The sequence below is a fragment of the Pseudopipra pipra genome, chromosome 1 (assembly GCF_036250125.1).
Source record: "Pseudopipra pipra isolate bDixPip1 chromosome 1, bDixPip1.hap1, whole genome shotgun sequence".
NCBI lineage: Eukaryota > Metazoa > Chordata > Aves > Passeriformes > Pipridae > Pseudopipra > Pseudopipra pipra.
The window spans coordinates 21,654,229-21,668,355 of NC_087549.1; the positions used below are offsets into that span (position 1 = coordinate 21,654,229).

Sequence of the window (14,127 nt, forward strand, 5' to 3'; positions counted from 1 at the left end):
TGGGAATCCATCATGACACTCCTGACTGTATATCAGCCCAGTTCTTCAGTGAATCTAAATCTGATTAGAGCAAAACAGCATGGGGAAACCCTTTGACATCACCAACTCTCAGCTGAAGAATGAATATCTGAAATATGAATCTGAAGTTCCTCCTGTCACCTCACCCACTCCCTTATGTGTGATTTGGTTTTCTGATGGATTCACAACCAAGTAATTTTATGTAAGTAACCAGAATATGGATATAACAAATTTTTAGGAATAAAGCCTTACTTGGCTGTGGGTTTATTTACAATTGCTTTAAATATTTCCTTCTTCCACGTGTTTATGAAAAGGTTTAAATGTTTTTTTGGGTGGTTGCTACAAAAGCAAATGGTAATTGGTTATGAAATATATGCCATGTTTAGCTAGCTTTCTTTCTCCCTCACACAACTGAAGGGAATTACATCTATCATAATCCAAGTGTCACTTGACGAGTGGGGATCCTGTCTCATACTGACACATGCCCAATTGCACAGAGCACAGTCACCCATTTGGTTTGCTCGCCTGTGGGCTGGGACATTACAGGCCTTTTGCTCATATGAGAAAACATATGTCTTTTGTGAAAACATGAAAAGGGATGTACAGTACTCCAGAGTCTCTACGTCTCCAAAGGCCTCCCTCTGTGCACACACTGTTTATAACAGCTCCTCTGTCGCTGGGGTAAGACAGCCCTTTATTAGTCTGGCTTCCTCTTAACTTATGCCTTGACTTCAGTGTCAACTACAACTGTTTACTCTGGCTGAATTTTCTCTGCACAGATGACCACATTCATGTAAAATTCAGTAGTTTTGCACATCCACCAGCTGACATACGAATGAAAACCACAGTAAATTTGCCATATCTGCTTCCCAATGTAAGTTGAAACTTGCCAGCAGTGAAAATGGGCACAGCTCCTATTTAGAATTATGATACCTTCTTTCTCACATGCTAATACTGGTATCTTCTAGGGTTCTAGAGGAGTGAGGAACCCCAATTCACTACACTTCTTCTAGGATCTGTAAAAATTTTAGTAACTCTTCAGAGCAGGAGTACAGCTCAACAAGTAGAGTGGCACAGGTACCTAGTCTCCCACTCAGCAGGAGTTGGGTATATATTAAGAAAAGAGAAGAAATAGGTTTGCTGTCTCATTACCATTTTCTTTTTTAAAAATTTAAATTCCTATCTTGTTTTGAATTAAGATGAAAAGTCCATTTCTCACCACCATCCAAGTGTTGGTTTCCTCTCCCAAGTAACAAGTGACAGGACAAGAGGAAATGGCCTCAAGTTGTGACAGGGAGGTTTAGATTGGATATTAGGAAAAATTCACAGTAAGGGTTGTCAAGCAATGGAACAGGCTGGCCAGGGAACTGGTCAAGTCACCATCCCTGAAAGTATCTAAAAGATGTGTGGATGTGGCACTTAGGGAGATGGTTTAGCAGTGGACTTGGCAGTGCTGAGCTGGACTCAATGATTTTAAAGGTCTTTTCAACTTATATGATTCTATGGTTTCATTGAAATACTTCCTGTTGATAGTTTAAAAATATTTTATTTCAGTTTCAGTGTTTATTCTTCAAATAAAATCAAAGAAACAGAAACTGAGTTATTTAAGCTATATAAGTGGGGTGTTTCTCACAACTTCAAATCTTTTCTAATGCAAGCACATGCTAATTTGAGCACTTTGTCCAGTTTGACCCTGTTCTGCAAACAATTTCAGTGAACAGATGCTTCTGGCAAAAACAATTCATTAAAAAAATTCCCCAAACCTCAAATGTACATCTCAGAAAACAGACACTGATCACTTAGTTATAAAAACCTGGCAAGCTGTCTTTCTCTTTTTTCAGAAGCTTCAGTTTCCACAAGCGCTCGGTTTTACAAAAAGCGGTCATGCACATCCAGTTCCACCCTTGAGTAACTTCTAAACACTTCTGGCTTTCCTCACTCTATGTTTACCTTTTCTCTCTGTTGCAGCCCCAGCATGTGACTCCTGAAGGAACTGGAGCTTGAGAGATAGTCAAGGCCACAGAGAAAACCAAAGAATCAGCATGTAAAGCCAACAGTCAGCTTTAGCAAATGCTGCACTGGGAGGACTGTTTCTGACATACCTGTGGGGACTTGTGCGAGCGCCAGCTGTACTGGTGACTGTGGAGACTGGCCAGCAAAATATTTTCATCAGTATCCACCTGGCCAAACCGCAGCGTCTCTTGTGTGTCATTACACATCACGAAATGGCTGAAGACTAACTCCTCTGCCTCAGGGCATTGGTTCTGGAAGGAAAGGGATATGAAAGCCAGTAAGAATCAGTAAGAATTTGGCAGCTGCCTGCCCAGTGGCGACTGTTACAACACAGAAATGCAAGATCTCTTCGATTAGTTTTGGTCTCATAACACTCTACTCCCTGCAAAATATAGCATTTAGGTTGACAAAATATATTCTAAGACCTATCATATTTTACTTTATGTTTCTGTACAGCAAATCTTAGATTTAAAACTACAATAAAGACTAAACTTCCTAATTTGGGTAAAAAACTTCAACGAAATTCAATTCTGTGGGAATTACATGTCACACAGGGCAGACAGGGCACTACAAACTGAGCAGGGAGGCATGAAGAGCTTTCTCCATGCTTGACAACTGATCTCTAAGGCCAACAGGTTGCACTTCCTTTTCCCCAGTTGCTGCTTCTACTTTGTTGCTGTGGGTCAGCAGAAGAAGACTCTCCCTTTCTTGATACCACAACACTTGAAAAGTCAACTAAAGAAAAAGCAGGAGACATGGGGAGTGTATTTTCATAGGTCCATGAGGCTAGTTTGAAAACGCACCATGCAATTTAAAAGGAAAAAAAAATTATCAAGGGTTTTAAAAGTATTTCAGATTTTACAATATTTTTTCACCAGCCTGCAGCATCCTTCCATCCCCTCTTTCTGCTTTTCATCTGGCTGCTTGTCACTCTGTTGACACAGTGAGACTATATGATAGTCATAAAAATTACCAGAGCTACAGCTCCTGAAGGCACGAACTATAATCCCCTATATGGGAGAGGTCAAAGTGTGACTGATAATTTGGTTTGGAGATCATCTCTCATATATTTCTGCCCTAGTCACTACTGGGCTGGCACCTTCCACTTACAAGCAACTATCTAGAAAACATAACAATGACTCAAAGAAAAAAAAAAAGTAACATTTGGATAGTCTTCATGCAATTTAATGAGTATAACACAAGGAATTCATCTTCTTGTGGGTTTTTTTACCTCTTTTTGACCCATCTTTCCTAGCACACACTTTCCTAGCACACACACAACATTTTACTGTTGGTTGGTTTCCTTCTTCATAACATAGCCCAGCTGGTCTCTTCTCATCCTTTCTTCCCATGACGTTTTCTCTAACTTTTGGAACCTCCATGGTTTCTGAGAGCTGTTTCCTCCCCTTGCTCTCTCAGTGGACCTTTTAAATGGACCTAACAAAGCTAGCACCTTCCCTGTCTCTAATCATCCGAGTCTCTTAGTTCTTTGATAACAATGTGCCTGGATGCCTGCAGAAATTCAGAGATCAAACAAGAGGGAGAGAAATCTTTCCTCACAGATCCCTATGGATCCTCAGTTATTCATGAAAAACTGTCTGGTGCACTACTTGTAGACCATTGCTGGGTGATGCACATGGAAGAGTTTTTCTGAAAAGTGAAGTGTGCAAGGTATGTCCAATTGAGCATCCTTGAATGCATGTCCACTACCGTTATCAACTTCAGAATGACCGAAGATGAATCACAGAGTGGTTGGGGCTGGAAGGCACCTCTGGACATCACCTATTCCAAGCCCTCTGCTGAAGCAGGTTCACCTAGAGCAAGTTGCACAGGATTGCACACAGACAGCTTTTGAATATCTCCAAAGGAGACTCCACAGCCTCTCTAGACAACCTGTGCTCTGTCACTCTCACAGAAAAGATGTTTTTCATGATGTTCAGATGGAACATCCTGTCTTTGAGTCTGTGCCCCTTGCCCTTTGTCCTTTATTAAGGCAGGTTGCAATTCCCTTCGTAAAGGAATATCAGAATGATTGGCCAGGAGTGTTTGTGCAAAAACTATTCATCCAAAGAGTATTAAAGCATGAGAATATTTAGATTAAAGGTTTCTCCCCAAATTTCATTAATTGTTTTGCATAAGATCAGGTATCTTCTGTGAAACAAGAGTTAGGTAAGCACAACCAAAACTGCACTTCTTCTAAGCAGTAAAATTCATTACAGAGAAATATGTCTGTATGACATTCAGTAGCAGATCTGGGTGTGCTAAAGGCTGACATTTACAGTGCCACTTCAGAGTGTAGAGTTTATTTTGGCATTTTCTAGTGGAGGATCTATGACTTTTTACTGTCAAGCTGCCATACCCACATACCCATAAGTCTACCACAAATATATATATTTTCCCGTAACAGCTTTGCAAAATGTTCTTTTCAAAAGGGAGGATTTACTATCCACAGAGCTAAGTATGTTGCTATAGTCAAACCTAGATCTAACCCCAGGGGAATTGAGGAAAAGGTTTTTCTTTTACTCCAATACATTTTCTTGCTGATTACGCAGAGACTGGAAGAACAACACCAGAAGGTGACGAACTTCCTTCTTTTTACCTTACTAACTAACTTAGTTTCAAGTAAGTAAACACAAACTGTAGGTTCTTGCATTTTCCAGAGGGAAAAGAGAGTCCAGCAAGTTTTTGGCATGCATAGAACTCCTAAATTGTGCTGGAGGAATGTTATCCCATCAGGAATTATTAATAGACTTCCACACATTTTGCTGCTGATGAATGACTGCCATTACTCATTAGTCTTAAATGCTAGGTTTGCTACTAGAATCCAATGCTTTTAACAGCAACACTTCTCAAAGTTAAATGAAAGAGGTATTTTAAACTCAATTTTATAACAATTCCAAAGTTTTAACCCAGGAAATACCAAGTTTTGCATAATAAGGCATTGGTCCATGCTGCCAGGCTTAAGAGAAAGCTACAGATGCTTCAGGTCTTGGTAATAAGAGATGACTAAAGGAACGCCAAGGAAGCTTGGGGATGCTTTAGCTCAGTATGGCAACTGTTCACTGCACAGGCAGGGTTCTAGGCAACTTTATTCTCCTTGCAGTAAAGACAGGAGATTTCTCCCAGATAGAATAGCACCCATGCTTCTTGATCCCTGAGGATCTGCAGCAAGTTCTTGCACCCATCACAGGGAGGTGGATTCCACATTGCTACTGAAGTCTTACAGTAGAAGCTTCTACAGGGTAAGCAGAAAGGGAGAAAATAAAAAGTCAGCAAAAAGATGCAGTGAGGAAATCTTGATTGATAAAAGAGAGTTTAGAGAAACCAGGCATAAAAAAAACCAAATAGAACTGGGCCATTTGTGTGGCAATGATGCTGAAGGGCTGAATGATGACTCCAGGAGCAGAAAACACCTAAGTGTGGATTAAGAAAAAAATTCCCTCTCTGAATAAAAACAGCAAATCAAAAGAATCAGCAAAAGATCAACAGCCTGAATCAGATACAGACTAGGGTCAGTTCCTGGGGGACGATTTCTTGCCACTCTTTAGATCGTTTTTCAGCTGTTCTTTTCTCTCAGAGAAGCCTGGAAAGTGTCTCTCCTTTATTGGGCTTTCAAATATTTTGTGAATTCTATTCAGAGAGGGGGGAAAACATCCTACATAATACTAGTCACCAGGCTTTCCCTAGTCATTCAGGACTTTCTGCTCATGTCTCAGCTCATAGCTATTTCAAAGCATTTCTGGATCTGGAAAAATACCCCCTGATCATAAAAGCCTAGGCCTCTTTATATGCACAAAGTTATTTTCTTTGTGCTTCATGAGCTACCTAAGACTTCTGCAAGCTGTTTCCTCCCTCTCATGTCTCTCCCCTCCACACACTCTCACCTAGTAATGTTTTTTGGACAGAAAATCTTTAGCAATTTCTTATCTCCCTTGAAGTTCCTCTAAGAGAAAAGAACATTTTCCACAGGATTCTTTAAACTTCATTCTCACAATGATGTCCTGACATTATCAGCTAGAAACTTTCTTTATCCTTTTCCTTTGTTCTTTGTGCTTATGGTAGAAAGATGGGGAAACTACTGTGATCATAAGACATCATTTTGACTGATCTCAGTTCATTAAGAAAACTTACGCAACTGCCAACAGAAAGGTTAAGCACCATGCAGACCTTGAGGAAAAGAAGTTCTAGTGGTTTAAAACAGGTTTAAAACAGGAGCTTTTGTAACTTCCGAGGAGTTTAGGAAAACATTTGCAACGCAAAACCACAAAGGAAAAGCTTTTTCCCAGGAATAACATTCAGTACCAGACCTGGGGAGCTGCTTTCTCAGTTGACCCTCTGTCTCTAGATACCATAAAGCACTAATGCTGTAAAACAATTTGTGAAGGCTTAAATGCCCAAATAAAGGAAAAAATCACCACATCCTTCACTCCACTTATACTTGCAGGAGACATGCATTTTCTATCTCACTTGATAGTCTATGTGTTATTACTAAATAATAAAACTAAATTAATAACAAGCTTGAAGTTCCCTGCCCAGTTCTTTAATTATTAAACCCATTACTCCAGCTTTGCATTTAGATGTTCATTAGCCAGTTACTGTTTGTATTTAAATAGGGATTTCAGATCAGACAATGAAATATGTCAAAAGGGGAAACTGTTTTCTAAAAGTGCTAATCCTCTCAGATTTTCAGCATGTGACTTAGAAGTATAAAGCAAGTTGTATGCCTTGTGTTTTTTAGGTTGAATCTACTTTCAAGATGTTCACCATTACTTAAACAAAAAAAAACCCCACCGAACTCCCTCAATAAAAAGAAAAAAAGAAAAAAAAAAGAAAAAAAATCAGTCCATATCTACGAAACAAAGACACTGACAGAGGCTTCTGGTAATCCTGAACTCCTGACCTAAAGGTGCAGGGCCAAATTGTTTCATGCTTCGTCTGTCTGTCTACTGACTACAACATCACTTGTTTCAGATATTAACCCAGCAAAAAGTATGTGGAGAATTCAAATAACCTTTCCTGGCTATTAAATTAATGCTTCTAGTTGCAGCATTTATACTGCATTTTGTGTGAACAGCAAACAACAAACAATGCCTATTATTGTGAAATTTATTCCCTCCCCATGCAGTGCATGCCAACCTCCCAATCTGGAGGTAAAGTCACATAAAAACCATCTTGGCAACAATTAATTTAATAATCCATTTTGAACCCACTTGTGTGTTAACTGTTCCCTAATTTCAAAGCAATGCAAGTTTTTAATCTCAAATACTCAGGGCTAGATACCCACCACATCAGAACATGGTGGCAAGTACCCTTGACATGAGAGGAAACGAGAAAATTACAGCAACAATTACAGAAGTATATCCTCCTGTGGCTCATGTTAACATTGCCAAATCCATGTATAAATCAGTACCAACTATTCATAGAATGTACCTGTCAGCAATATACTATGCGACATATGGCTCTACTTAATCAAATATACAATTCCATTTTTTTCAACTCAGAATATTCCTTCAAGGCAGAGAATAGTCAGTCAGTCACTCACACTGTGATGTGGTTTAAAACATTTAAATATTTATGCACCATATTTTATTTATATGTATAGCTATGTCTGAGAGATCTTTTTTTTCCCATCCTAAGAGGAAACTGACCTTTCTGAAGGCCATTTTGCAGTAGTTGCCACACATGTCTTAGATGAGGGAGTAGTACTAAGTCAGAAATATTTTGGGTTTAAACAGCCTATCAAGGACTCTCTTATACTTTCTATGTTTGTTTTTTATTAAAAGCATTGTTCAAAATATGACAAAAAACAGAAATTGGAGCTACAAAGATTTTTGTTCACATTGATATTTGAGCCAGCTGTAAAGATTTAAATCACACTAGATCTTGTTTTATGAATGTCCTTTTGCAACAAGAAAACCATGGAATGCCCTTAAAAAAGAATTTTTTGATATAAAACAGATGTTTTATCCTTTTTGGGGGCTTTGTTATTGTAGTGCCATGATAGGTAATTAATTCCCAGGCTCCACATAGGTCTTCAGGCAGATGAAGAGAATGATTTGATTTCAAGGCTGTAGTAGAGTAAGGGAATTACAGGCCTTTGAGGGGTCATCGCAGAAGCAAGGTTCCTTATACTGGGACTGGCTTCAGCCATTAATGCTGCTTGCACAGAATGTAATGTGAAACTAGTGTTGAACTTCAATAAGGATGGAAGTAGTAGCTGGAAACAATATGCTCTGGTGCTCAGACTTAGCTGTGCTTACATATCGTGTCTCACTCACCTTTTCATAAATTCATGGAATAGTATGCATTTCAAGACCAAGATTTTGATTATTCTGATATAAATTCATGTAGTTTCTCTGAAGTGTAAGCAGTTTTGGCTACATTTACCTTTACAGATAGCAAACACTGTCTCCTAATTTTCATAGCTATCACAGAATTAATGTTTATTAGTAAAAACCACTTTCAGTATAAGGTACAACTTTTATATCTTGGAATATTTTCAATGAATGCAGTGGTTATTCTAATTTGCTATTAAATTAATCACAATGGCTACATTCTCACTATTGCATTTGCATACCTGCTGCCAAGCTTGAATTGCTGTATTTAAAGAATGAACTGCATATTGGCCAAAGTTGATGAAAATGGGGTCAACCATTATTGTGCAGTCCAACAGCCTTCTTGCTGTGCTGCTGGAAACAGCAATCTGTCCCCAGATTTGTAAAGGTTTCACAACATTCTGCAGAGTCACATTTCGACACTCCAAAAGTTTACAGTCGGCTTGAGTTGAAAACTGGATCTCCTGGAACACCGATTCATCGTTCCACTGACGAAGATATACATGAGGCTCATCAAAGGAAACTATCATGTATTCTAGTTCAGATGGCATGTTCTTATCAGATAAAAATGGCTGAAGAAACTTTGGTGGTGCTGAAAAGTGAAAGAAAAAACAAGACTGGAACATCACAATCACCACATTCTGTATGCTTTTGTAAATTGTGTGTTAACTGCCTGTACATAAGATAAAACAAATAAAATTCATTAAAGAGTCGACATTTCTGAAATCCGAAATGAATGCTGTTCACACTGTTTGTTAGATGTAAAATAGAATTGTAATTAATAACAGCTGCAAACAAAAAGTATCTGCAAACCAAAATCTTTTCATGGTAAACAGACCAGCCACCAAACTGCTTTATCTACACACTGCTCAATACTTCAGATTGCTGCCTATTTGGAGCAGAGACCATATTTCTGTGAGAATTTTGGCTATAGTAGATGTCTATGATATTCCACACACAGCACATTACGAACACAATAACAATTAGCATTATACTATTTGCTGACATGTGACAGTGCAGGCTAACAGGCTCCACAATGGAAGTTGTCTTTGATGCAATTATGGACAGTTCAAGACCACAAACCCACTGAGATGCGACATATTACCCCATAACACTAGAAATGAAACAAAACAGTATCCTGAGACTAAAGCATGAGAAATGTATCATAAAAAAGATTTTATCGCCTTCATTGAAGTCTCAGTCCTGCAAAATGCTGAGCACTGAGGCAGCAGCCACTGCAAGGCATGTATACCACTTGTGTAACATGAAGCATGCGAATATTTCCATTGATGTTATTATTTACATTGCTGGAACTTCTCACATGCTTAAAATTAGCATATGCTCTAGTGCTCTACAGATTTGGAACCAAAACACTCATCTCTATCCAGGATCAAGCCCAATTATTCTACAAAAGCGTAATAGATACAGTAAGTTTTGTGCTCCCTTGGTGTATAACAGCACAAAGGAGCCCCAAAACTTAAGGCCTTTAGATGCTATAACAACAGCAACAACAGCATAAACTCAGTTGCTGTTAAAAATGAAACAGCTGGGTTTGATTTTAATCTGATTTTTGCCTTTTCCAGTATATGTACTTTTAAAGACTGAGCATCTGGAATTGGAGCACAATAGTGAGGAAAATTATGTACTGATAAAAGTAGCTGATAGACAAGAAATTATTTGCTAGTCATTGAATGTCATTTTTGGTATGATTTGATAATGAATGTATTATAATACTTGCAGAAACACAAAAACTACTCACAAAGAAAGCTGTCCCTGTCAAAACTATCCAAGAAGTTTGCCCATCTTCCACAGAAAGCATTCCTGGCATTTGAAAATCAGACAATAATCTAAAGATCTCTTGGAATGTATTTGCCATTAATGCAATGACAGAGAGCACTGAACCAAACCATATGTAGCTCCAAAAGTGATCATAACTGAAATGACAGTTAAATCTGTAGTTCTCAGAACTCTTCCAAGGAATTCTTACTAAGGGGGTTGCAAAATCTTCAAATATTTTAGCAGTACTGTTAATATGCTGGAAAATGTAAAAGATCAAATTCATTCACTAAGATGGCTCAAAAGTGAAGTGGCACCTGCTGTCACTAATCAGACTCTGGAAAACAGACGGCTTCTACAGTTACCCATTCCGGAGGCAGGAAGGGGGCTGATCAGCCTCACTGCCTACCGTATGTACTTTCTCAGTGCACAGAAGTCATCGGTTTTACCCTGGAGCCTGTACCACTGGTGGCTGTTTGTGATAATATATTTCAAGAATGTCTGTTTGAATGAGGAAATGAGGACTACAGACAGCAAAAGAGTGGTTAAGCAGCACGTATGAACTATATGCTTTTACTATGCTACACAAAGGAGTACATACCTGTGCCGAGTTGATCAAGATGATGGCATAGGTGGACTTCCAAATAGGTAAACTGGATCACCACACTTAGTGATGGCACAAACCAAGGAGTAAAACAGGAGTCAACCCTGGTACAGGCTGCTAATGCCGTGGGGGTTACAAGCTGATCACATGCGCTTTGGGAGCCAGATTCACTTTCCGAGCTGCAGAAGGTAGATAACAAAGTAGTACTTTCAGGACTTCCAGGATTTTATCACTTTACAGTAGGACTTGATCATGTTCCATGCTCATTTTCTGACACAGACAATGTCACTGTTTTATTTTAACTGCTACTGTCAGTGTCTGTACTTTTTCCAAAGCAGAACAGAACAGACAAGATTGCAATCCAACCACACTTTTATCACACTACACTTTCAATTTACAAACATTTGAACCCCCAAAACAATACATATTTAGAGAAAATAAAACCCTTATACACCAGGTATCTTTAATTGTTGAAGTAGCTAAACAGCTGCTTTATCATTACTTAAGCTATGTGAATGAGCTATGAGTTAATCTGGTCAAGAGAATGATTTTTTATAAATTTATAAAATTACTTCTATACTTCTATGTCCCTGTAAGCTTTATTTCCTTTGTTCTTCTCACTCTACAATCATAATTTAAAAACAATCTCCAAGTGTTAAAAGCTCAGCCTGGAGCCCTTTACTAGCATCTATTACAACATATTAACTACACATTCATAATGGCATGCCACTGCTTTTTTTTCATAGCTGTGCTCCTGACACCATGAATTTCCAAGAATTATCTTTCAGCCTTTTGACAGAAACTAACACTACATCAGAATTCTACAGGTTGCTAAGACACCACTGAAGTACAAATAAACTTTCTAATTTAAGCTAAATCTATCCTTAATGTTCCTTATTCTCACTGCTTTCGAAGTTTGGCACTAAAGAGTTGTAGTTTAAAAGTTTAGACTTGATTCAAGAGAATTATGTCCATGTCCTCAGTCAAATACTGTCTTTACTTTTCAAATAAAATTAAATGAAGGATAAACTAAGGTCAACTTAATATTTCTGTCAGAAAGTCATCAGCTTTTATAAAGCACCACAAATACATTTTCATTGACATTTTCAAGCTATTTTAAATTCAAACAGAAGTTTAAATTTGACAATTGGCTTTTAAAACAAAACGTCTTATGCTTTCAGGACCAAAATTTTCATCATGCAATGTGTTTTACCTCAAAATTATGCACAAATATAGTAGGTACTAAAAATGTTCAGCTATGAGTGCATGGAGTTCCACGGATAGGTAAATTTATCAGTATTTTTTTGTGGTACAGTAACTATCTAGCACAGTGTTTATTTATAGAGCTTAAATCCAACTTTAGGTTTGTGGACATAAAATACTTATGCAGCAGTAAAACCCAACTAAAATTAGCCAATTATCAAAGAATCATGACAGGATATTAAGAATGGACTAGGCTGGTAAAGGATGAAACATAAATTACTTAATTGGAATTTTAGCTGCTTTCCTGTGCTTCTTTACTTCTTCAAATTGTCAATTTACATTCAAAAAATGGTGTTATAGGCCTTTTGAGATATGCATCTTTGGAATTAAAATTATTCTTTGTGTTCACATGATAAAATATTTATGGAACTGGACCACAGTCAGAGAAGTGGGATGCTTTTCTTTGTTTTGCCATGGATATTTCTTAGATTGTTGGAACAGAGCATGGAAGCAAATCTGAAAGGACCAAAATTCATATGCTGATTTAGACAACTAAGTACTTTAGGATCTATGAAACTGGTTAATTCTCTCAGAATAATGATTAATATTTAAAGATTTTTTTGCTCATTACATTTTGATTAGAAACAGAAGTTCAAGAAAATTGAAAATGAAAATGGAAAAATGGTAGATGGGTGCAGACAAATGCTAACCAAACTGTGAGGAACTTTAAAAAAAAGTAATTGCACTTTGATATTCTGAATTAAGACTTAATTTGCATGAACAGCTGTAATGGCTGTAAAAAGGAAGGACATTTATTTCTGAAATTTGAGGTTTATTCTGAAAATATATATATCTTTTCCTCAGAAACCTATTCCTTCAGTCACCTATCAGTGACTCAGCATTTTTATTTCTTTTAATATGCTTTGGAGATGCATATTTTCATAGAATAAAAAAAACCAAACAAACCCCTCCAATTTTGCATTAAGTCAAATTTTATGTACCTGCTTTTTATTTATTGAGCATTTTACTGTGGTGGAGCCTTTGTAATTTCTCAGTCATAACCACAATGATCACAGAGCAACACGACATGCTTGATTCAGAGGGAAATGTGGCAGGAACTTCACACTAGGGAGATAATGTAAAGTATTTACCCATATTTTGCACTAGTTTTGCTGCCCCACAAGCAGCAGACCAAGTGGAGGTAATATTCTGGAATTTAAAGTGTTGGGAACAAAAAGATTCAAAGCTGCTTTTTGTTTCCTCATGGAGAGTCATCTTAGAAACCAAAAAGGCTCACCACTGAAACAATTCCTACAAAATTCAGTGTCCAGCCACATGCTTAAAAACCTAACCAGAGAGAAACAGCAAATGAGAGTGGGACAATGTTGCTCCATGGGACAGAATTGGCCTTGCACCCCGTCTCCTGCTAGGGAGGGACAAGTGCCAGCAGTGACAGATTGAGAGGAGCAGGACAATGCTTGCTAAACCACTATATAGAAGGAAAAGGCACTCTAAAGAGAGAAAATAACTTTCTAGAAAGCATCTGAAAAGAAGCACAATGAGGACTCATTCATCACTCTTTCCCCATCTGCTCAGATTTTGTTGAAGTGTAATTGTTTTATCTGTGAGGAGGTCAATTTGATTTTTACTCAACCAGAATCCATATTCGGAATTATAGCACCCATGTCATTATGAAAATAAAAATATAGTAACAGTATAAATCAGTTACAGTACATGTACTAAAAGCAGCAACCAAACTACTATTGTATTTTCTTAAAAAAACTCAACTGTAATAAAAAATCGTAATATCAAATGAACAGGATTTAAAGAGGGACTGTAGCCACTACCATGACTCTCTGATTTTAAATTAAATCCCATTTAAATGTTTTGCCTAGGTAGACTTCTGTCAGACCTGTAGCACTGCCACTTTGACCTTGCACAGAGCACAGAAATCAGACACAGTCCTTCATCTCATGCTGTGCACAAACACAAGAGAAAGCAGAGTTAGCTGAAAACACAGGAAAATTTCTATTAAGTCTTGATAAACAACAGTAGGAGCATTAATATCAGAAGTAGGTGTGATTATGAAATCAAAATTTGTGCATCAAGTGAATACATTATAAAAACACCCTCACATTTCTCAGCTGCCTTGGAGCTGTGTGGATCATCCATGATTTT

General features: G+C 37.7%; 1 protein-coding gene across 2 annotated transcripts in view; it reads right to left on the minus strand.

The window, feature by feature from the left end:
• The window catches only part of VPS13B (vacuolar protein sorting 13 homolog B), a 425,569-nt gene that overhangs the window by 44,085 nt on the left and 367,357 nt on the right, over positions 1-14,127 (minus strand). For both annotated transcript variants that reach the window (XM_064647722.1, XM_064647715.1), the window contains exons 41-43: positions 10,744-10,925; positions 8,609-8,958; positions 2,121-2,282 (exon numbers count right to left, since the gene is read on the minus strand). In XM_064647722.1, coding sequence (XP_064503792.1) covers positions 2,121-2,282; positions 8,609-8,958; positions 10,744-10,925 — 694 coding nt within the window. The remainder of the gene's footprint in view (positions 1-2,120; positions 2,283-8,608; positions 8,959-10,743; positions 10,926-14,127) is intronic.